Here is a 26,244-nt window from a genome sequence, read left to right as displayed (position 1 = left end):
AAGTTTCAATTGTAAAATGAAGGCATTGAGCTGAGTGTTTTTTCATATCCTTCTGATTGTTAACATGTATGGTTCTTGCATACAAAACCTCCTTCAAAGCCAGAGATGTTCAGATAATTCAATTTCTCTCTTCCAGTTAGACAGGAACAGTTCTTTGAAGTCTTCCACATACCTTCCAGAGTCTTCTAATCTGCTTGCATATTAATCCTTTATGATCCACTCAGATACTCCACTCCTACAAACCATCCCAATCTCTGCTACTTTTGAAATAATATTTTCTAATCTCTCCATTTTTATCAGGCAGTAATTTCAGACAGTTCTAAATCTATTAGAGTCCTTACCCTTTCCTTCACATAATATATTGTGACCCTCCCTCTGGTTAAAATATGTTTTGAGAATGATTATTTGTAAGCATGTAATTATAAATGAATATTTCAAATATGTATAAATACAATTATACATAAATACATGTTATTTATAAGGTTGTTGTGTGACAATATTGTAAACCAGAATGTTTGCATTTGTTTGGACATACATTTGTAGCATAAATTCCCCTACATAAACTTCCTAATTTGTCATAGAAGTGCATCAACTAAAATTATTAAGCCAATTGGAGAATTATCTCTAGTATAATACAAGAATCATCTGTCAAAGCAGGAGGCTCAGAGTTTCACAAAGAGAACCTCCTGAGGAGGCCATTACTGGCCCCAGAAGCAGGGAAGGGTGACCTTGACCATTATGGATGGGAATTATATAAAAGGGCTGAATTCACAATGATGGAGGTGGCTGAATGTGGGAGGAGAAAACAGGGTGGGGTATTTTATCTCAAAATGCCCCAGTCATTTATATACAGGAGCTGCTAAAACTTGACCCCTCCTTTCCCACAGCAACAACCACCACCATAAGACCTAACATTTATTAAATGATTGTTAAATGCCAGGTACTAGTTTATGTTCTTTATACATTGTAATATGTTTAATCATCATAACTCTATGTGATAGATAATGCTTTTTATATATGTTTTGCAGAAGATAAAACCAGAACACAAGAGAGGTCAAGTCACTTGCTCAAAATAACAAGATGGTAAGTGTAATAGAGGTGATAAGCTAGGCCCTTGGTTTAGGCAATATGACTCCAGAGCCCACATTCTTTGCCACCCTGCTTCACAATCATCTAGCACCAAAAAAGCTTCCTCGTCCATTAATATACATGCTCTAGAATTCCTTCTTAGGGAATTATTTTTTTCCTTTAGCAAAAAGTTCCAGCTACTCCCTTTTCTGAATATTTATCTTAGTACCTTGAGCAAAGGGTCTTCTTGTAGTCCTTGTAGTCCAGACATAGTTCCCCAGTATAAACGTGAGTCAGAGAAAGAAGTGGGCAAAATCCAACTCTTAATGGGTCCTGCATCCCATTAAGACCCTGTTCAATAATTTTAAATATAATGGCATGCACGAAACGCAGGAAACTTGAGATGTAGTAAGGATAAGATAAAACGCTTTAGTGAAACTTTATTTGGGAAGCCCCATAAAAGTCTTCTCTATTATAGGAAATAAAAAACAAAAACTATTTTTGTTGAACTTGCCATCTTTGTTTTTGGACTTAAGGAGAAAGAAAAAGAATACTAGATTACCAATCGTGGCATATGCCTATGCCTCTGCCTCTCTCCCTCTCCCCCCACCCCCCCTCTTTCTCTCTCTCTCTCACACACACACAAACACACACACACACACACACACACACACACACACACACACACACACACAATGTAGTTCTAAAGTCTCCAGAAAAAAAAAAAAAATAGAATTTCAGAGTACCACCTATAAGTGATACCTTTCCAGTGTGATTTTCTTAAGGTTTTAAAAAGAGAAATTACTAACAACTTCCTTTATTTCTAGATAAAGCATGAAGGCCAGTGTAAAGCCACTAGCTTCCTAAGAAGAAAAATACTGAGCCTTATCAACCTGAAGAACGTAAGGCATGTGGGCCTGAGCTCACAGGCAGCACTTTTCCTGGATAAAGTTGTTTATTCACCATGCAAAAACCCAGGCGAGTGATCTTTAGATATTAAGATCAGCTTCAGACATGGTCTGACATCATGAATGCCCTTGACATAGAACCCACACTCTTGGAATGTGTTTCCCCATGCTGTCTGAATACAGGACAAACTGCCATGCTGATGGGTAATTTTATGACATCACGACACCAAGTCCACCAACATGAATATTTCCAATCTGCTTCATTTAGCTGAGTTTACTTGTCATAAATTCAGACTAATTCCATATCTAATTCTTATGGGGTTATTCACTTGTTTACTGTCACCATTGACCCTGGTCTCTTGGCATCTTATAAACTTTAGCCAGACCCAAATTCCTCTAGCATGTCTGGTTCTTGTCATATTACTGTGCTAAGAATGCAGCATGAATAGTTTCATACCTCCAGGCTCGTTAATGTCTCAGCCTCACATTCACTTGCCATTAAGGATCTTCTAAGGGGAATTCATGCAGAATGCCATGGAACATAAAGCTAGCCATGTTGAAATGATATATTCCAATGATATTTTACAGAGAAATCACGCTTTATTTATTATTCCTCATAGTCAGTTTTCACATAAAATTTCAGAACTAAGAAATATCAACTAATTTGATTCTATATTGTTTATTTCTCAAAACTGAGGCTTGAAAGACTGTTCCAAGGCCACAATGCTACTTATGGGCAGAATTAAGGTTCTTATTCTAGTTCTTTTCAATATAATTGATGCCAGTTTCCTAGAATCATAGAAAAAGTCATAATGATGATAAAACTAATATTCATATAGCCTTAAGAGTCTACAATGAGCCTTTGATCTTTGTAATTTCACATAGGGTACAATGACATGACAAACATTAATAACATTTTAAAGACTATAAGGCTTATACAGTAAACTTAAGTGACTTATTCATGTTTTTCATAATACAAAGTTGGACTGTGAATTATGCCCCCAAATTCCTGTCTTCAAGTCCTATACTCTTGGTAAATTAATAACTTTGTTCCTCATTGGTAAAATGAAAACAAATATGTCTGCATCAAGGAGAAATTTTTTCTGCAAAGTCAATGTGATGAAGTATTAAATGAATCAACTCCTTAGTATTTTGCCTGACACATTGAAAGTAGAAAATAAGTATCAAAGTTTCCTTTTGTTTTTTTTTAATTATTATATTCCAACACATCCACCAGGGATAAAAAGTTATTACCTTAGGCTTAAGGATAAAGAATATACACCAATGTCCTAAGAATGATTTACTTTTAATTTAAAATGCAGGACTGAGTTTATTCCTTCTGGGGGTTTTCATCATCATAGAACTGTTCGTTATCAAATGCAGTTAGGCACTGTTATCACCTTGATATGATGTTATTGAGTCATAGCCCTTCCATACTAAGAAAATCACAAAACTTTGATATTTTCATTGCGTTATTTAAAACTGCAAACAAAGGAGTAGACCATCTTGCCCATAAATTTGAGGTCAAAAACCAGATGCAGTGATCAGACACAGCCTCACGGTGGAGCTAAATCATCACTGATAAAGCCTTCCAGAGGCAGTGAAGGCTCTGCAGAAACAAAACTGACAGTGGCCTGAAAAGATGGCTTTGCTGTATTAAGCAAGAAGGCATTTGTTTTGGATTCCTGTGGTTCTTTTCCTCCAACCTTGAGCAATGACCTTGATATACTCAGAAAAATTCATTAGCAATGTTAATTCACAATCCCCCCCCACGTCGCAATAAACAAAAGATACACAAAAGATTTTTTTTTCATTATTCTGAAAAATGATCTTATAACCTTATCTTTAAAAATATTATACTAACTTAGAATCCTCAACTTGGATTTGGCCCACAGTATTTGCATATAAGATAGCATTTACCTTTCCCCCAGTTAACCGTGTGTCTTCTTTTCATGTGTCCCTTGAGACATTTGTTAAAGTATTTCATCTCCCAGGCCCCAAATTTCAGCTTGAAATCTCAATTCTTTAGACTTTGTTCTTCTTCCATTCTCTTAATTTAAAACAGGCACAAAATTTTATTAATGTATCTTTTACAACATCTCTTTCTTTAATCTGCTTCCAGACACACAGTTCAGACCCTTTTACCACACAGTCCAGGCTATTGCAATAACCTTCAAAATTAGCCTAGAGGACCACTGCATAGAGGTGTATCCATCCTGCATACCATGGCCAGATTAACATTCTTAAACTATCAACTCTCTAAACCAAATATTTTAAGTAGCTTCCCATTAAAGATTGCAAATTAGTGACTTAAAGTTCAAGTCTATTCCACAAATGTGTTTTGTTTGGCCTATTTAAAAATTGTTCAGATCCAACATTTAAAAATTGGGAGATGTCACACAAAACCAGATTTTCTAGTTCCTTTTAAAAGGTGCAAGATCTTGCCAGATAGGTTCATAATCCTGTGCAACTATCATCTGAAGCTGAGCAGTAGCTGCCCTTCAGGCAAGTCAAATTCAGTCTATCACTTCCCTCATACATCTGGTTATCTAATGCATTTCTATCATCTGCTTGGGCTTTTAGAGTCCTTTTAGTTTGTAATCCTGGCCTAGAAGATAAACTTCTAACCCAATGCACATTCACTCACTCATTCACTTACATACTCACTCATGAATTCATTAGATAATTATTTTGTGACTTTGCTGTTTAAATACTTGGAATTCAAAGACCCTCATATTTTGGCCCTATTCTTTCTAGTTTTAAATTCTCCTTCCTTTTAACAAGCTTTATTCTAATCAGAAGTTAGTTTAAGGACATTTTCCTCTCTATTTTCATAGCCTAGTGCAAAATTCTTTTGCAGTTAGGTGATGCCATATGACAAAGCCTGGGTCAATAGGATGCCAGTAAAAGTGAAGTTGTATAAACTTCCAAGTCATATCCATAAAGAAGAAAGTTGGCTCCCCTGTTTCCTGGAATGCAGAATTGGTGAGCATCAGGGAAAAGAAACCTGGATCTTAGATGTCTTCTGTCTTTCTGGACTGTCTGCCTCTTGTTAAGTGAGAGAAAAAGAGACTTCTATCTTATTGCATTTTGGGGTCTTTTTATTTTTATTTTTACTTATTTATTTATTTATTTTAGTAGAAGCTTAGTTTTCTCTCTACGGCATCCAGAATCTCTTTTTACTACTTCCCAAACATAACCTTGTTTATTCTTGCCCTCAATCTTAGTCTATGTCAAAGGGTCTATCACTCATAGTCTGTCTGTTCATCTCTGCTATATATATTCTAATTATTCAAGGCCCAGCTCCAGTACTCCCTCTTCTGTGACGCTTGGTCTAGTTACACTTGTTTTCCTGCCTCTGTTCTCTCACATAAACTTCCCTTGGCATTTATCAAATATTGTCTTATGTAAGAACACAGAACCTCAATTACATTGCCATATCTACAAGTTCTAAGCTCAGAATCTAAAACAAAATTTCAGGTTATGCCCAGTAGAAATAAAAAGAATATTCAGAGGCCTACAGTATTCTACTTTTGTACCTCCTGTTGAATGATCATTCATATTGTCAATTCACATTCAATCTGTGATCCTTCAGGAATTTTGAATCTTCTGACTTTAATTATAAAGTTGAATCTGCTCAATATTTTAAGAATGTAGCTTTTTACCTGATATTTAAATTGAATTCTTGTTCCTTATCTTTTATCTAAGCAACTCCTTGACTTTCTGCGTATTTATTTCTAAGATGAAGAAATTCACTAAAAAGATCAAGGATTCAAGTTTGATTGGTATTGGAGAGTTGACTCCTATTGTTCTTATATTGGGAATCTAAGAATATCTAGGACCATAGCAGAGGGATAAAGAAGAAGATACTCTCAAGGGTATCATGTTGTGAAAGAAACTAAAAGCTAGGCCCAGAAGAAGAATAAAGAAAAACAAATGGGAGAGAAGATGTAAAAATGTGAAGCTTCAAAATGCGTCCTACCCCATAGGGTCTCATAAGAGATCATTATCTACACCTCAGAGAACTGCCACTCCACTCACACAAAGAAAACTAGTATGTAGTTGGTATAAAAGAAATACTGAGCAAATGAGAATTGAATTTAGTGCAAAACCTTAGCAGTCAATTACTCTCAGAGTGAATAAAGATAAAATTGTGTTTCAAATAGGGCTTATTCAAATCTTAAGGCAACTAAATAATGTCCATATAGGACTTTTAAAAACAAGTGATCCTCAGTATTTTTTTTAGAGACAAAGCCCAGGAGATGACTTAGCTCTAACCTTGAGGCTGTGTCCTATCCTACAAGAAAGCCTGGGGTGAGTCCTCAAAAACAGAAGTAATAATAAGCACACTGAGATAAAATAAAAGATAACACAAAAGCCTGAAACTATAAAACTCCTAGAAGAAAAATTTCATGCTGTTAAATTTGGCAATGATTTCTTAGATATGGCAACAAAAGGAAAAATAAACAAATGGGACTACATTCAACTTAAAATCTTTTGTGTATCCAAGGACACAACCAATAGAGTAAAAGGAAACTTACAAAATGAAAGAAAAGATTTGCAACTCATGTACATGTGTGTATATATATGATTTTTATAAAAATTGTAAAAATTTTATGATTTTATTTTCTCATTTTTATTCTGTTTCTGGACTGAGTTTTCAGTTTATTTTACATACATATGCACACACACACACACACACATATGACTAGCAAATCATATACATATAAACAAGTGTTAACATTTAGACTATATAATGAACTCCTATAACTCAACAAAAAATCAAACAACTCCATTACAAATGGGCAAAAGGCTAGGATAAGATGATATGCAAATCACTCCAAAAGATGATATACAAATTGCCAACAAGAATATGAAAAGACAACATCCCTAATCAGAGAAATACAAATAAAAATCATAATGAAATATCACTTCATATCCATTAGGATGGCTAATATAAACAAAAATACCAAGCTGGGAGTGGAGGCACATGCCTGTAGTTCTAGCTACTCAGGAGACTGAGGCAGGAAGAGTGTTTGAGTCCAAGAGTCTGAGGACAGCCTGGGCAACATAGGGAGACTCTGTCTCAAAAAACAAAATAAAACCAAACAAATATTAAAGCCATAAAATAACAAGTAGCTAAAGGATATGAAGAAATCCCTGTATACCTTTTATTTTTTTTGGAGGGGGGGACCAGGAATTGAACCCAGGGGTCTTAACCACTGAGTTACATCTCTATCCCTTTTTTTATTCCATTTAGAGACAGTGTCTAACTAAGTTGCTTAGGGCCTTGCTAAGTTGCTGAGGCTGGCTTTGAACTTGCGTCCTTCTGTCTCAGCCTCCTAAGCCACTGGGATGTCAGGCGTGTGCCATCACACCCAGCCCCTGTGTACTTTTAATGGAATTGTACAATGGTGCAACCATGATGTAAGACACATATTCCTCAAAAAAAAAAAATTAACACTAAATTATCATATGATCCAGCAATTCTACTTCTGGGTACATAATCCAAAGAAAAAAAAGGAGCGTCTCAAAGGGATATCCATGTACAAATGTTTGTAGTGGCCCTATTCACAGTGATGGACAAGAGATAAAAGCAACCCAAATATCTATCAACAGGCAAATGGATAAGCAATAAAAATGTGATATATACATACGATGAAATATTATTCAGCTTTAAAAAAGAAGAAAACCCTCTTACATACCATGCCCAATTGGATGAAACTTGAGGACATCAAGCTAAGTGTAATAAATCAGTCACAAAAAGACAAATACTATCTTGATTCCACTTATATAAGATATTTACAGCAATCAAAATCATACAGACAAAAGTAGAATGGTGATTACAAGGGATGAAGGAAGAAAGAGTGTTGTTTAAGGGAACAGAATTTCAGGCTTGCAGCATGAAAAAGTTGTGAGGATCTATTTTACAACAATATGAATATACTTAACACTACTGAAATGTATGGTTAAGATGGTAAATTTTATGCTATGTGGGGTTTATTTTTACCACAATAAAGAAGAAAAAAGAAAGGAAAGGAAACAAAACTCAGGGCAGCATGTTTTTATTATGACTGCCACCTTTAGGGTAGTGTCATTGTAAAACCAAAATGAAGGTAGCTAGGTAGCACAGGTTCTGTCTGGACCCATTTTACTATAGGGAAAGAAATGTAAAATGAGTGCCAAGTGAATCTCAGACAAAACTTCCTCTACATTCATATTACACTGGGCCCACCTCTTTCCAGTTTTATCTCTAGGCAGGAGCAATGGCAGCAACCTTAGTGCCACTACTACAAAATCAGAAACAGGCTTGATCACACAGTCCAGTTAGAGAGAGGAAACAATCAGCTAAGTGTTGACTGCACTGAATCCAAAATAATTTATGTACCATGACATCCCCAGCTGGCAGCAAAGAAGTTTTTAGAATTGGGTTATAGATGTTTCTAGGACAAAATGAAACAACAGCTGAGTTACTGAGCACTAGCTGAGATTTCATAATCTGGCATGTGAAGACATTTATATCTCTGTGGAGAAATGCGCTCAGCTATGGCAAACACCTATCAATGGTACCGCCAACTCCAATCTAAGGGAGTCTTATTTCCAGGACAAATTTTGAGAATTTAGTGTGAGCAGGAAGCCCATGATGCAAGAAGTAGATCTTGCACTGTATCCCAAAGGACAGACCTGAAATGCTTCACTACGGTACACTTTCTGGCACTGCATTCTGCCAGCCCTCCAGGGAATCAAACAGCTATTAACCTAGCATCAATAATTTTTAACTTTGTCCAAGTGGCTACTTATCAGTAGTTCATTTCTATTCATGTCATGAAAAAGAATCCACACTGTTCCTTTACTCAATCTAGAGGCAGTCTGTGGGTTTTGTAAATATATTTTATCTGCATTTATGATTATTGTCTAAGTTCCCTGGCATTTGAATTTATCTCAAAGAGAAAACCATATCACTTCTGGCATCTCAGTTGGAATCCCAACCCTCACATTTAACAGCTGTGTGACAAGTGATTAACATTCAAACCTCAGATTCTTCATCTATAAAATGGAACCAATAACAGATCTTCCATAGGGTTGTTATCTGCATTAAATGAAAGAATCTACTTCAGAACTCGTGCATAATAGATGCTGATCAGAAATTACTTCCTTTTCTTCTACCTTAATCAAGAGCAGCAGTCAGTGATTTTTCTCCAGTCTTTGCAGGCTACACAGTTCTTGTCACAATGACTCAAGTCTGTCATTAGAGGGCAAAAGCAGACATATACAATAAGCACAACTGTGTTCCAAAAAAACATTATTTTAGACAGCAGGCAGTGTGCTAGATGTGGACAACAGTCCACATTTTGCTAACCCCTAGTAGTTATAACATGTATGTCCAGATATCACACTAAGTTAACTTTTCACCATTCTGTTAGATTTCCTCTGCTCCAGATATGTCTTGCCCTCTTTCTCCTCATTGCTTTTATCCTATTTCTTGACTGTATCAGAACAAATAAGTCTAGTTCAATAGCCTGACTCTTCCTTTTTCACTATTATATATTGAGAAGCTCCCACTGGCACTCAAACCCAAGATGCTCAATTAACTTATCCACACCACAGGTTCTGAGTAAATCAGCCACCATTGAACAAAATCCCCTCAGTCCTCACAGAGAAATGAACCATTCCTTGGAAACTGACAATTTACGGAGGAGCTTTTATTTGTGGAGAAGGAAAGGTTGCAACTTATTTCCTGGTTTTAAATATTTTGATTCATAAATATGTTTGCATTTGCTTGTATGTGTGTGAACTTCTTAAAGGACATAAGATTAAAAGCTGCAATTAATACCTATCATGGGGTCAAAATTCAAGAAGGAGGATAGGGATGGGAAGTAGATTTACTGGGTACCTTTTAATGCCTATGTTTTAAAATCACGTGAATACATTATCTATTCAAAATTTTAATTTCCTAATGAATAAAGAATACTTACTTAAATATTTCATATTAATGAAACCAACCAATGAAAGACACAAACATGGGATATAGGAGGTTAAAGGAAACTATTAGGTATCTAAGACACTAGTCACCAACCCCAGTTGTTATCCTACCACTTTGAATTCTACCACTTTGTTAGTGGGCTTTTATGTTCCTTCTGCCTTCTGCTCTGTGACTCAGAGGAGAAGACAGGGTGGAACACTTAGGGAGTGGCAAGAGGAAAACATGTACCACTCTCCATCTGATAGAGGTAGAATCAGAGGAAGGATATATTCTTCAGTATTTTTTTATGTCAGGCTGTAACCCTTCCCATAGGTTCCACAACCCTCCCTTCTAGTCTCAGTGTGGACCTATACACTTTAGCTATTTTGAACTATCTTGCCACTTCTTCCTTTAAGTAAGATTTAATGTTTTTAAAAAGAATTTTTCATTGAGTACTATCATCCTTTGTTTCACGCTGCTTTCATAACCAAATCCTTGAGGTACTAGGAATAAATTTTTCAAACATTTATAGTTCAGCTTCTACCTCTACTCCTCCATTAAGTCAATTTTTCTCTCAGTTCCTCACTGACCCTTTCAAATAAAACTAAAGGCTGTTATGTTTTTCTCCCATAGTCCTTATGCTTTTTGATCTCCCTTTTGCAAGGAACAATGCTAATATCCATCTTATTAAATTTCTCATTCTCCTGTTTACTTAAACACTGGAGGATCTTCTCGGTCCCTTCCTGATCCCCACAATGGAGCTTCTTCCTTGTCCTGCCTCATACTTGGGCTACCACTTGAATCTGGGTCTTTCCTTTTCTCTATTTATCCTCATTCTCTTATAGAATTCATCTATTCTCAAATATTTATCTAGTAGGGAGAGTAAAGCAGATGGGGGCCCAAAGCGTGCCTCTGTGATTTGTTAGCTGTGCTGCCTAAGAAAAGCAATTTCATTTGTCTGAACTCAGTTTCCTCCACTCTAAGTTGGAATTTCTTTCATTCAACAGTCTCTGCTGAGTGCTTACTATGTACCATACACTAAGTACATGAAATTCATTAGCAAAATAAACTGATAATATCCCTGCCATCACAGAGCACCCACTCTAACAGAGGAAGATGAACCAAATGCAATAAACATGCTATGTAAGAAATTATATAAAATAACAAAATATGATAAGAGATTTTTATAAAAACAAACAGGGTTATGTACCTTTAAAAAATGGTTAGGGGCTAGGAATGTGGCTCCATGGTAGAGTCTTTGCATCACATGTGTGAGGCCCTAGTTTTAATCCCCAATACTCAGAATCACTAAATAAATAAACTAACTAGCTAAATAAATAAATAAATAGAGGGAGGCAATGAGGGAGGGAAGAAAGGAAAGAAGGAAGGCTGGGTGGTCAGGGTAGGTTTCTCTGACAAAGTAATTTCCAATCAAAGATTCAGAAATCAACCCAGCTATCCCACACCTTGGCCTACACCCAAAGGACTTAAAATCAGCATACTATGGAGATACAGTCACAACAATGTTATAGCTGCTCAATTCACAATAGCCAGATTGTGGAACCAACCTAGATGCCCCTCAATTGATGAATGGATAAAAAAACTGTGGTATATATATACAATGGAATATTACTCAACCATAAATAATAAAATTATGGCATTTGCAGGCAAATGGATGAAATTGGAGAATATCATACTAAGTGAGATAAGCCAATCTCAAAAACACAAAGGACAAATGATCTCGCTGATAAGCAGATGATGACACATATAGGGGATGGGAGGGGGGCAAGAATGGAGGAAGGAGGGACTGTATTAGAAGGATAAGAGGGGTGGGAGGGGTGGGGGGGAAGAAAAAAATAACAGAATGAAGCAAAAACTATTACCCTAGGTAAATGTATGATTACACAAATGGTATGCCTCTACTTCATGTACAGAGAAACAAGTTGCATCCCATTTGTTTACAATAAAAATGAATTAAAAAAAGAAAAGATTCAGAAAAGGTGGAGGAATCAGAAATGAGGGCATCTGATGGAGAGAATGTAGTCAAGGGAAACTGACAAAGGTCCTAAAATATAGGAGACTAACATTTTCTAGGAACGACAGAAGCCAGTGGAAATGGAGTGAAATGGTCATGGGGAAAAGCAGTTGGAAATAAAGGCAGAGAGGAAACTAGGAGACCACTCCATGTAGGACATCTAAATGCACTGATAGAAGTTGCTGTATTTTAAGCAGAGGGGTGACATTATCTGACTTATGATTTATGTTTTAAAAGGGTCATTCTGGCTACCATGTTGGGATTCAATTGAAAGGGAAACAGAATAGAAACAAAGAAACCAGCTAAGAGGCTTCCGCGGCAATCCAGGCAGGAGGAGTAGTGATTGCTAGGACCAAAGTGGAAATACCAGAGGGAGAGAGAAGTGGCCAATTTAGGGCTTTTTAAAAACCTTGGGGACTAAATTAGAAAAAGATATAATCCATGCTTTTACAATTATGTCAAAATGGATTCTACTGTCAAGTATAACTAAAAAGAACCACTAAAAAACAAAATGAAAACCTACTTTTCAGGATAGTAACAAGAATCCTATAATAAAATTATCATAGGTAATTCTATTATAGGACTGGTACAAAGGTGTTAAGTAATATTGTCTCTTAAATTCTGCAAGAAGAATAAGTTCTCTAAATCACTATTTGGAAGAGACCAAACTAGGGTGTGATATCCAAGTTCAATTGACCAGGAGTTGGTAGCTGTCATTGCTACTTCACCAATGAGTGAAGGGAGGTTGGGCAGAGGAAAGAACTTAATTTTATTGCCTTCACTTCATATCTCAACCAGTATAGTATTTCCAATTATATAAGACACTTCTTCTTAAAGACTTTACCATATACTTACCTTATATACAGAGTTTAAAAGATTGTATCTATCCCATCTCTTCCTTAAACTAGCTACCTATCTAAATATTTCCATCTATTTGAAATATACCAGTCCCCAGATGCTGAAAACTTGGTTTCACTTTTGTACAATTTTACCATTGGAAATTGGTAGCATAGCCATCAGTTGGTTAAAATAATCCTTTTAAACAAGAAAATATAAGGCTCAGAAAGGAGCATGACTAGCTGTGGGCCAGATTTTAATGACTGAACAAGGCCTGGAACCAGTTTTCTAGATCCTGTTTACTTCCTTGACAATACCTCCTTATTCAGTCTACATCACATCAGTTCCTGAGTTTTTCTGCCTTGGGCTGATATCTCCACACTAGGCACCACCACAGCTACGAGGCACTACCATTATTGCCAATTAAACTTTCCAGAAAGACGATTAGAGATCATGGCCTACATTGCTTTAGTGTGCTGGCTTTGGCTTCAAATACTGACTTTGCACCTAATAGTTGTGAGACCTTGAGCAAGTTTCCTAACCATATGCTGCCTTAGTTTTTTCATATGAAAAATTCCTACATTTTAGAACTTAAGTAGAATGAGACATGTAAATAATTATCCCAAGCAAATACAAAATAAAGGATAAAAAAGCATTATTTATTATGGCTTGTATTACCACTCTCATTCCCTTTCAGAGAAGTTGTTGATGCCTGGTAAACAAATTCTAATTGCTTTACTGTAGCTTTCAGGGTCTTGCTGCAACCATGTCCATTACAGGTATGAAAACTTTTGTTCTCTGATCACAGATCTTTCAACTGGGACAGCTCTCTTTGGACCCCCACATCCATTATTATTCCCATTCTGATTTCTGCATTTTAGTTTATGCTCCTCCTCCCTGACCTGCCCAATTTCCTTCTCCTTATCTAAATCTTGAACATCCTTCAGAGTCCCATACAAGGTTAGCACTTCACAAGAACATCCCAGGCAAATTCTAGCTCCACTGGCATTACTTCTTCTCTTCCATACTACATTGTTTACATATAGTACACATTAACCTCTTCTTTATGGAGAGGCATGAGAGCATTTAATCAGTAGTATGGGATCTATAGACAATTTCCTCAGTCTTCTCATCTATAAAATGGAGTTAATATTAGGATTGTTGTGATGAGTAGATACATAAGTATGTCATTTAAATTAATAGCATGAAGTTATGATTATTGTATATTTATGCTAATTCTTCCTTCTTTCTTTTAAGAACCTACATTTTCTCCTCCCAGGTACAATACTTTAATCAAGTGTCTGGCATAACACTGGTCTCAGAATGGTGTTCAAAACTGAATATACTGGGAGTAGTACCATAAAACCAACCTTTGGGTTATATCAATCTTCTCTATTAAATGGGGATGCTCCTAAACATTGTTCTCCTCTAAAGATATAGTCCTAGTGAAGGAGATATTCTAACCTCTTTAGGGAGGCAACATGATATAATAGAAGAAAACTGGTTTGAGAACCAGTAGACATGGTTTGTGTCTCAGTTCCCAAGCAAAGGGTTCATTCTGTCTGTCTAGGTATCTGTCTGTCCAGCTTGGGGTAAACAACCTGAGCTTACTATTTTCATCAGTATAAAGGGAAAATAATCTGGCATTATCTGCCTGTTTCATATAATGACTGAGAAGATCAAGTAAAAAAAATCCATCTGGAAGAGTTTACACACAGTAAAATGCTATACAAATGATATAAGGCATGCTTATTTATGTCACTGAACAAGAAACCATAAAAATGATCCCATTGAATGAATTTATTTCCAGTGGAGCTCTGGAGAAAGGGCTATCACCAGAGTAATCAGAGTGAACCTTTTTGGCTCAGGTGCCTCTTAAAAAATCAACTTATAACTTAAATCATGGAGCTCAGCCCTAAGAATTTTGATAAGCCTATCCTCAAAGATTTTGTCATAACTAACAATTCATTCAAAAAGTATAGATTTACCCAAAATAGCAGTTCCCCAGATGGCATTATCATAAAGCCAAAGGTCTCACCAAGGAAGGAGCATAAAGAAAAACAGAGATTCCTGATAAAGTACAAATGCCTGGTCTATTTCAACAGGAAATTACTAGAGATGGGGAAGCTATTCTGGGGTCAGAACAAATCAGTCAAAAAGTACTGAAGATACTGTAATATTCTGTTCATATATTCCTGAAACACTTACATATGTATAGATATTGTTTTATTTTATTTTGTTATATCCAGGGAGTCCACCATTCATTAGGAATCCTGTTAAATTTGAGCAGTGCTAACAGAGAATTCTAGGCCAGGCAGGAACTCTTCAAGTCAACTCATTGACAGGGCAGTTCTATAAATAATACAAATAATGTCACAACATAGTGTTCATTGTGCTTTTTTGTTTCTATCTTTGGGGAATTGGCTATCAAAAATAGTAATACATGATAATGAATTGGGGAGGAACTGATGTTTTCCCAGCATTACTTCCAAAAATCAGGTAAGAAATCAATCAGGTTAAGACCACCTTACCTCTATTTTTTCCCATATGGCTTCATAGTTATCTTGGTTTTGAATATCTTGCATTAGCTTCTGAATTAAAGCTGATTTTGTGGTGGAATGGCTCTCATTTTTCTCAGAGGATGAAGCTCTCTCTGATTTCTCATCAGTGAATTTTTTCATACCAGAAAGAGGCATACACAGCTCCTCATCAGAAAGAATGTCACTCAGTGGCCCAGATTCAATGCTCTCCCCCAGGGAAGAGGCTATGTCACTGGATGAGCTTGGAGACACTCTGCCTAGCCTTGTATGTTTTTTCTTGACATGGTATGTTGGGTAGATCTCAGAATCTGAATTCATTTCAGACAGTTCCCAGTCATCAATATTCTGAATGGTTTCAACTCTGGGTTTCTGAGGCAGAAGTTTTGTTAGGTTTTCTAGCTTCAAAGCTAACACTTCTGTCTGCTTAAGGTGAGAGGGCAGTGCTAGGTATTCATCAGAGCCATACCAGGCCTCCACAACCTGACCATTCCTGGTGACATGACTTGGGGAGGAGGAGCAACCTTTTTTGCTTTCATGTTTTTTAAGAAGGGGTTCTGAAGACACAGTATTGTCTGAGCCAACAGAAGATTCACTGCTCTGAGTGAAAGGTGGTGAACTGGATGTCTCTGACTGCAGTGGCAATTTGGCACTCCGACTTCTCTGACTACATGGCTCAACTGAGGATGTGGAAGCAGAATCTGTTTCTGGCCCCTTTATGGCCTTGGAAGTACAGGAAGGCATTCCGTTCGGCACTACTGAGCTCCTCATGTTTTCAGTTTGCTTGCCCGAACCAGTTACCTGTTTAGGTGTTCGGCATGGAGGCACCTCTTCTGAGGTCTTCCGTGGTTTTTTAAGTCGAAGTTTCTCCTTGTGGCAGTCATTAAGCTTTCCCAGACTGGAAGAGATTTCTCTAATGTGACTTCTGACTATGTTTTCAAGATTCCCAACCCCCACCTTGTACAGACACTCATAGGACTGGCTGGCAGCAGAAGGGCTGCTGGGGTAGGAAGACTGTAACACCAGGCAAAGCTTAGATCTGTCAGGAGGGTCCACCAGGGAAGGGGTGCTTCTGCTCATCTCAGGCTTCAGATCAACCATCACCTTCTTGCCATCACTGCCTTTCAGATCATTCTTTAAAGTTTCTTCTTTAAGGAAAAGCCCTCTTTTTGGCAATGTGGGTTGTGTGGGAGAGTCCTCATTATAATTAAAGCAGTCTCTGATGGATCGCTTAGGGGTTGCATTCTCACAAGGAGGAGGCTGTTGGTTCTTCGAGCCAAGATGTGAGGAGGAACTGGATTCTTGCTTCACAGTCTCGGAAGATGGTTGAATAGCCTTTGTCAGAGCTTCCCCGGAAGATGGCATATCTGATGTTGAGACTGACTGCTCTCCAACTGCAGAAGCACTGTTTTCCTCACGTCCACCTTTGTCTTCTGCTGAAAGAGATACCTGAGACGTCCCCTCACTGACTGCTTCACTGCAGTTGGAAGGAACGGGGTCAGCAGCCACTGTTAGTAACCCAACACTTCGGATCAGCTCAGGGAACTCCTTTTCCATCTCACTATAGCTCCAAGAGTCAAAGGGTTTGGTTTTAACCTGGCTAGAGGTCATGTCACCCAGGCCACTGAGCAAATCCTCACTGGGACTGTAGTCAGATAGTTCAAATGCAGTGATACCACAATCCAGAGACAAGTAATTTTGAGAACATTTGATAGTTAACTGTCCTGAGTCATCCACTTCTGTTAGAGAATCAAGCCGGCCCTGGAACAGAGAATGGTAATGGTTTCAGTAAATGCAACATGAATTATACTCAACTGCTGTTCAAATGAAATCTCAGCACAGGCTGCTGTTAAGCTCAGAAATGTATCCGTCTTGACAGCTTCTATTTTGGCATACAGAAAGGCATACTAATCAATTATCTCATTAAATCATAGGCAGTATCCTGTTCTTAAACATTTGAAGACTTTTATTGATCCATAAGAGAAATGGACAAGGTCAAGCCCAAGTAAAGCCCAAAGTTAGTTTTATCTAACTGTCTAGATAAAACTAGTATATTAATCCTTTAATAAGCATTCATAAGTAAAGCCTTAAGTAATAAAATTTCTGAGAACAAAATAATGTAATAGTAAAATCTCTATGAGTGTGTGTTTTGTTTTTTGTTATCACTCTAATACCTACCACAATGGCTAGGTCATGGTAGATGCTCAATAAGGATTTTAAAGTGGAATAATTAATTGTATTAAACCAATCATTTAAATATTCACAAATCACAGAAAGGTAAACTACTGAAATTTCAAATACATATCAGAAATAGTTCAAGACCAGTTTCTATTTGGCCCCACCCTTTCAAAGGTACACATAGTTACTCCAGGAAAAAATTAATGAATGTCAAAACTTTATCATCCTAGCCCCCCATCTCCTCTTCCCTCTGCATGCATTTCTCCCCCTCCCCCTAAATCAACCAGTGTATGCTAGAGTCTAAGTTCCCACTTCCCTATATGTAGTTTTTTTCTTTTTTCTGTGGTATTAGGAACTGAACTCAGGTCTTGTGCATGTTATGCAAGACCACTGAGCTATAGCCCCAGCCCCTCTAATCTACTTTCTTATATCACACAACAAATAGGCGGAGGTTTTTTATTGATAATTTGGGGTAAAAGGGCCCCTGAAATCCTGATTTTCTTATCAGGTTAAGGAACAGCCTGGTCTAATCAAGCCCTTTAGGAAATAAAGGAAGAAAATAGAAAAGTGAAAGGTTACTATATCCTCAGACCTCCATTCTGCTGGAGGAATAACTGGGATGAGCCCACTGAAGCCAGATCTCATGTGGTTGCTGGACCCTGTGTTCCTTTCAACCAGGTTATCCCAAGATCTGGCCTCATCAGGATCATATGTGGGGTTTTATTGTTCAATTGTTTGTTTTGGTTTGGGAATGCTCTCTGCCTTCGGACTTTCACCTTGTCTTTATCTCCCAATTCCTTCGCCCTTACTTCACATCTGGATAATCCAAATAACAATGACAGAAAGTCTCATTTAACTTTCTAAGCCTCAGTTTTCTCATCCATAAATTGGAACTTTTCTCTGGGCTCTGCACTATCCTTAGAACTTTTCTCTGGGCTCTGTACTATTCTTTGGTTTTACAAAATATCCTGAGTCCATCAAGGTTGTCTGATCCAAAGTCCAAATTCTGAGTATTGGAAATTACTTTAACCTGACATAATCCCTCTTCCCATTTGTTTTTCACAGTTCCACCAAAGTAACCTTTACAAATTGAAATCTGGTGCTGTTACTTCTCTGCTTAAAATTCTTTAGTAGCTTCCTCTTGCTGTTAGGTTAAAAATTCTAACCCTTCCAAGGCCAGATATGAAAAAGCCTTTTTCATGCTACTTTCCCTTCTGCAACTGTACCCAGTCACATTAGCCTTCTTACAGTTCTGAATATATCATGTTTCCTCCTGCCTCAGGGCCTTTGCTCTTGTTATTTCATATCTGGAAATCTTCCCACCTGCACCTCTTAACTATCTGATTCTTATTCATCCCGAAGAGTTTAGCTCAGGTTTATACTTCTTCAAGATTCCAAACCATCACTTAAGTCAGAATCTTTTATTATAATCTCTCAAATCTATACTATTATCCCTTCAAGCATTTATCTCAATGTAAATATATACGATTGTGATTATGTGATTCATTTGTTTCACACACAGTATGTGAACACTGTAAAAGTATAAATCACACAGAAAATAATCAACTGACCTGTGTACCTGCAGCATTTAGCAAGATATCTGAAGAGAATGAGCACTCAGACACCTCTGTTGAATAAATGAATGAATTATGACATTTTGGGACATTTCTCTATGCCTTCCTATAACTTATTCCTCTGATTACATACTTCTAGTTGATTCCAATGATTAAAAGTCCAAGCTTTAGAGACAAATTCTTGCCTAGCACTAATTAGCTATGCAACTAAAAGTCAGTAGTTTGATGTTGCTTAGTTTTGTTTCCTTCATCTGTAAGAAGGAAATGATAAGCCATGTCACAGGGATGTTGAGAAGCTTAAAGGAAATAATATATGTAAGATATGGGTAAGTACTCAATGAATGTTCACTCTTACTGCTTTTATTATTATTTTTAGTAATAAAATATGTTGAGGAGGAAAGTTTCTTCAAAATGAGAGTTACCTCTAATGCCAAATTATACTACACAAAGAAAGAAATCAGTATTAGCTGCCAATCTCAACAAAAATTATCTAAAAGGAATTGTGTGGCTTTTGAGGTTCATATCTGGCCTAGGCTCTTTAAATAACAAAGTCAGAAACACAAAATACCAAGGAATGAGGTAGCCAATAAATGTCACACTTTTGTACAATTTTTAAGAGAGTAATAGTGAGATTCCCAATTTAAAAGCAGGTTGTACTTTTTAAAATCTTTTATTGTTCACCACTCAGAAGTTGCTCTTTTATAGAAATAGTATTATAAGTGATGGTCAAGTCCAAAAATTATCCCATAAGACCTAGTCCAATTATCAGCTAGTTACAAAATAATTGCAAATTTATTTTTTGTCATTTCTATCATAGTTATTGTACTGTGGTACTTGCATGAAGTTAAAAAGGCACTAAAGAAAGGTGTTTCTATGATGAGTAGAGAAAAAGAAACTTTGAGAGTTCAGGTGACAATGAGATTGCTGAAAGTATCAGTCACCTGCCTTTGGACAAACAGGGAACATCACAGCCCTAGGAGTATATTTAGTTCCCATTTCGGTGGTCACAGCACCTTAAAACCAGGGATACTGTCTTGAATAATAGGTGCTCAATAAATGATGTTAAATGAATATACTGAATATATATGTTAGATGAATATATGACTTTATCTCAGAGAATAGGGTATGACTGCCCTTCTTAAATCTTCAGGGATCTCTGGTTTAGAAAAGAAAATACACTTGAAGGTACTCAATGCCTCCAAAGGTCCTGTCTGATTCTGTAGCCAGCAAGGCCAACTATCTCAACTAGTGAGATAGTTGAATCACTTGAGGATAATTATTTTTATTCATACTGTACTTTTTTAAAGTGGAAAAAAAATTTCATAGGGGAGTGGGGAGCAACCAAAAACAGCATTGTTGTTCATGGTACGGAGGCAATTTTAAGAAAAGAAAGTTCTTTATAGTTTCTCACAACAAATGAACACTGAGTTTCATTATTTGAAATATTATTTAGTAGTACTAATACTTTTAGTCCTATTGCTTCCTTCCTGACCACCTTCCCAGATAGTTTTCTAATATGTATAAGTAATAGTCTCAGGTAGGCATGAACTTGGGATGAGTGCATGTTGTTTTACTGTCTTTTTTAATTTCAAAAATATTATGCTTAATTATTAGTGCAGACACCTATGTCAGAACTGCCTTGCAATGACTCCAATCAAATATACCTCCATTTAATATGTTATGAAGCAACTTTTCAGGAGGTGGTAATTTATTCACTTTATTACAGGCTTCAATCTTATCTCAGACATTAAGGAAGATCCCCCACCATTTTAAAAAAATAATTTGAAGCAAGAAAATTTGCTTTGTTCCTTACCCATAATTAAGTTAACTGAAGTCTAGTTCCAAATACTTTTAGAGCTTTCTTTTTCAACTGTATTATGTATTATGTATGTATATTATACTGTGTGTATATGTATAATACTATATTTTGCCACCAAATGAACATGAAATTTAATACTCGTAATTTAGAATATCTATTAAAATGCCCCAAGAGTACATCAGTCTCCATTGCTACTGAAGGTCATTTTTATGCCCTTATTTAGTGTTCTCCCTGAAAAGAGAATCAGAAATGGAATTCTAACTTTTAAAGTATAGGTACAGTTAAAAAAAAAAAAAAAAAAAAAAAAAAGCATATCACTCTGTTCCCTAACTCTTCTAATCTAACTACATAGTATTTGTTGTTTTAATCCCTAAAATACAAATTCATGGACCTCTTATCAAAGTGCCACACATCCCCAGAGTCCTCAGACTCGATGGACTAAATTCATGCAGATTTCTTTCTGTTCTACTGTTAGGAGTCCACAGCTCTAGGTACGTTCCAGAGAGCAGCAGAGGGCTGAGAAGAGCAAAGTATGACAGGGAAGTGTGAGGAAAAGTTCCATTTCTGATGGTCAAGGGAAAAATACACAAAAGCATTTCAATATTTTTATTTATGCTATATTAATGATTCTTAAGAATTTTCATTTTCTACAGGCTGAAATTATGAATTGAAGAATTGCTATGATTAATTCACAGTTCACCAACCTAAAGTGATACCTCCCTGGTCCACACCTAAAGTGGTGATTATCTCCATTATTTAATTCAATTTATCAAAAATTTATACACAGTGATACAAACTACATTCTGTGGAAGACAGATGAATATAATCTGGAACTAATTTTCATACAGTTCAAAATCTATCACAAACTTTGTCTTGTTATAAGTTTACTCACAATAAGTGCTAGTGGAGGAATACACAAAATGTTATGTTGTGAGTACTCTGGAAGGAACAATGTATCCCCATGGAGAAGAAAATATCATTTAGATGAGGTGCTTATCACATCATTTGCACATAGTCTTCATCAACGTTTGCTACTGTGTTAATCTTAATTATTATTATGATTTGGATATGTGGTTTCCCCACAAAAGCTCACAGGTTATCTAATATAGCAAGTTCAGAAGTGGAATGATTAGATTATGAGCACTGTAACCTCTTTGGTGGATTGATCCATCAAGGGGAGGTATTCATTTGAGAGGACTACTATACGGGGTGGTAAACTGCAGGGAGGTGAGGTGTGGTTGGAGGAAGTTGGTCACTACGGGTATGCTCCTGAGGATCATATCTTGACCACCTGGCTTCCAGTTCCCTCTCAGCTTCCTGGCTGCCATAAGCTAAGCAGTTTTCCTCTGCCATGCCCTTCTACCATGACATTCTGCCTCACCTCAGGGCAAGAGTAAAGGAATTGGCCATCCACAGATTGAACCCTTGAAACCATGAACCCAAAATAAACTTTTCCTCCTCTAAATTGTTCTTATCAGGTATTTTGGACACAATGATAAATTAACAGAATCATTAAATTATCACTAGCTATGTGACATTAGCTTCTTTCATATGTAAGATGGATATAATGATAACACCTGTGAAATGAGAATAATAGCACCTGCCCTGCCTACCTTCCAGAACAGTGTGAGGAGCAAACAAAATTAGGAAGATGATTACTAATATGTTATTTATCTTTAATGCCTAATGCCTTATACATAGTAGGAAGTCAATAAAAATTTAGAAAAAAGTAGAAAAAAAAGAAGGAAGAAAGGGAGGAAAGAATTGCTATTAAAATAGAAATCAATTAAAAACTGGTTTGGTTTTATTTATGTTTGTGGGGTGGGGTACTAGGATGGAATTCAGGGGCACTCAACCACTGAGCCACATTCCCAGCCCTATTTTGTATTTTATTTAGAGACAGGGTCTCTCTGAGTTGCTTAGCACCCTACTTTTGATGAGGCTGGTTTTGAACTAGCCATCCTCCTGCTGGGTCTCCCAAGTGGCCGGGATTACAGGAGTGCTGGTTTGGTTTTATTTAATTATTCCTAGGTTTTTAACCTTAAACATTTGCTTAACCTCTCATAAATTCAGTTTCTCCATCTATAAAATGGAACAATTTTAATACCACTTACCTTCCTTACTAGATTAAACAAAGTGATTATCACAGTGTCTAAAATATAAAAATTTCAGTGCAACACATTTTTTATACAATTTTGAGTTTTACTTTAAAGTAGTTTTTATTCATTTGGTTGATTAGCTGTTTTATCTTAGGATAGCATTTGCCAATTTGTTTACTACATATGGTTAATTCCATATTTAGATAAAGAATAAAACATATATTTTGCTTTTTCAAGAAACAAAAGAGTTAGAACTTTCCACTTTCTAGAATTTCAAATTGTCTCTTTAATGTGACTCTGAAATTCAGCTAACTTCTAAAAATAGAAAAGTGAATCCTTCTTCACTGGAAAGACATCTACTATTCTCATTTATCAGTGTTTTGTTATGTTTTGATGTGTTTTGACATTTCTCCCTTTAATCTACAAATCTTTCCCATCTGAATTTATTCTGATAAAGTTGAGAATTTTACCCAAATTCCCTTCCTGTTTTCCACAATCCCAGCATGGATTGATTCTCATAGAGTCACACAAGAAACACAAACAGAATAAAAATCCAGTTTCAGGAAGGATGGTCATGGAGGTATAATTTCAATTCATAGAAAATATTCACAAAGCAGATGATTGAAAATCTACTTTTCCTCTGCTCCTTAGACAATATATTCTTACATCTCTATAATACTAAAGACTGATCCCAAATAAAAACTAACCTGCTTCAAATCCAATCCACAAATAATTGTTGAGTTCACACTGTGAGAACCACTGCTTCATGTGAAAACAGCGACCAGGGCCATTAGCCTGAAGGTTTTCATACTTTTCATAGTGTGTGTGTGTGTGTGTATAAGTTTTGAACCCAGGGACTCACACATGCTAGGCAAGTGTTCTACCACTGAGCTACATCCCCAACCCTTTTTATTTTTATTATGAAAGAGTTTCACTAAGTTGCTGAGGCTGGCCTTGAATATTCAATCCTCTTGCCTCCGTCTTCCAATTAATGGAGAATGGTAGAATTCACTTGGATTCAAATTTACAGCATCTTTGATGAAATAATTCATCAGTAATAACAAAAAAACTATTTAAAAATAATAAGTAATAACAAAAAAACTGTTTCAAGTTCTATTAACATGAACAAGAAATATAAATTAGTTCTGTAATATTCTAATGTCCATTTGATTCACTACATTCAGAATAATTTTTCTAAAGCATGAATCTAATCATGGCAGTTCCCAGAACAAACACTTCCTTTGTCCTCGAAATAAGGCCTAATTCTGCTAATATGGTGTTAACAGCTTTTTATCTTTGTGATCCGACCTCTGCTTACCTTCTGGGCCAAATCCTGCATCCTGTTCCGAGTTTTTTATTCCTGTCTTATCTGTCTATAAGCCTGTCACTCTCTCTTACCTGATCTCGTCATTCCCTGTGTCTAGAAAGTATTCTACCCCAATCACCCATCTAATTCTGCCTCTTCTTCAAGTTTCAGGTTAGATCCACTTCTTCTACTGAATCTTTTAAACTTATCACAGTTGGGCCTTAATGTTTATACACTTGTCTCCATTCTCCGCTACAAAGTTCCTTAAAGGTGAAGACTATGTTTTAATCATTATTATATTCTTGACACCTAACACTTGGACATAGTAATTTTTCAATAAGTAAGTATTAAATATTTGAAGGGGAACAGGAAGTCAGGTTTGTAGCAAAAACTATGGATAGGCTCTGTGTAAACTACTAGATGTTAGTTAACTCTCATCTAAAGCCTCGTTCACATTAGAAGTACCCTAGCTTCTGTTCACTACACCTAGATTCAAAGTCCAGCTTAGGACCTGCTTATTTATCTGCAAAGAATTCCTACCTCACCTCTTTACACTGAAAACATTCTCAATGGTCATGCTTGACACAGGTATCACTTCTCTTCAAAGAAAACACTCACCTCCTTTGTCTCTTCAGAGAAAGCTTGCAGAATGTCTGTCTGCCTGGTGTAGTTGCCATTGGCATCCTGCAGTCCTTGCAGAATGCGCTCTCGTAGAACCAGCACCGACACTCGGAGCTGGTGCCAAAGGAGCTGCACCGCGTGGATGTCCACGATCACATTGACAGAGTAAGACAGCAACTTTAGGGAGAACTCTGTTTCAAGGGAGGCATGGATTTTGTTCAACATGGTCAGAAATATCTTCACAAAATGTCCTGTAGCAAAGAAAAGCAAACATGTGAGAACAAGTTTCTCCCCCCTTTGGGGTGAAAGGGTTAAAAAAAAAAAAAGAGTCACTCTTATACCTGACACCAATTATCAGGTCCAATATTAGCACATGAATACCTGATCTTTGCTGTAGTTCAGGTACATAGTTATAGGTCATATTCTTGTGCACTGAGTCTTCATACTTACAGGTATGCTGATCTTTCTCTAAATTGAAAAAATCTTCCTATTCTATTTAGATGCCCAAATTGAAAGTTCAGCCAAGGTGAGGGGTTCGCCTCACCAATCCACTTTCTATTCTCTTTTATAAAGTTTGTTTGGGGTTCTGGAAGGGAACCAACAGCTGTTCTATTTTCCAGTGGTAAGCTCTATAGAGCTCATAATATTTCAGGATGGAAACATCACTCAGACATCCAGCATAAAGAAAGGTGTGGCAGAATGTATGCTTCACAGGGATTCCCAGCCCTTCTCAGTACCTGTTTATTTACCTACAAAGAATTCTTCCCCTACATCTCTATACTGAAGCACTCTTCAAAGGTCACATTTGACAAGGCAAGTTCTCAGTGAGCTCTGAGGTCTTCAGTGTAAGGGGCAATTGTCACTTTCCCCCAAGGACACCATTTAATATTTAATTCACAATGAATATCTAAATTTCCAACCTATACTTTGCAAACAGAAATCCCTTTTAAGAAACAAAGCCAAACAAAATTCCAAGGATGAAAAAGGACAAAATACAGTTTTATTTTTAAGACCTAGACATTTTAAACAAAAACATGACTAAATCAAGTTTTCAATCTCCTTCACACATACTATTAGGTAGACAGATTCGGTATCTGACATGTCACTTGCTCTTACAAGTTCCCAAATTTCCATTGTGCTGTCAGAGGCCAGAAGCATGAAATGAGTGGCATCAACAGTAGCATTTACTTGGGCAATTTAAGAGACCATTAAGTATCAAAATGATGTAGGTGTCAGCTAAAAGTGCTCAGTTACACGTTTTTAGTTGTGCATCAATGATTTTTAAAAATTAGGCTTTTA

General features: G+C 36.6%; 1 protein-coding gene across 2 annotated transcripts in view; it reads right to left on the bottom strand.

Annotated features, from left to right (window-relative positions):
• The window catches only part of Akap6 (A-kinase anchoring protein 6), a 281,320-nt gene extending 256,127 nt beyond the window's left edge, over positions 1-25,193 (bottom strand). For both annotated transcript variants that reach the window (XM_047538507.1, XM_047538508.1), the window contains exons 1-2: positions 24,943-25,193; positions 15,343-17,109 (exon numbers count right to left, since the gene is read on the bottom strand). In XM_047538507.1, coding sequence (XP_047394463.1) covers positions 15,343-17,109; positions 24,943-25,170 — 1,995 coding nt within the window. In that variant the 5' untranslated portion in view covers positions 25,171-25,193. The remainder of the gene's footprint in view (positions 1-15,342; positions 17,110-24,942) is intronic.
• Between the last annotated feature and the right edge of the window lie 1,051 nt (positions 25,194-26,244).

The sequence above is a fragment of the Sciurus carolinensis genome, chromosome 2 (assembly GCF_902686445.1).
Source record: "Sciurus carolinensis chromosome 2, mSciCar1.2, whole genome shotgun sequence".
NCBI classification, from domain to species: domain Eukaryota; kingdom Metazoa; phylum Chordata; class Mammalia; order Rodentia; family Sciuridae; genus Sciurus; species Sciurus carolinensis.
The sequence above is the reverse complement of the archived record's forward strand: the minus strand, read 5'-3'. Positions and strand labels throughout refer to the sequence as shown.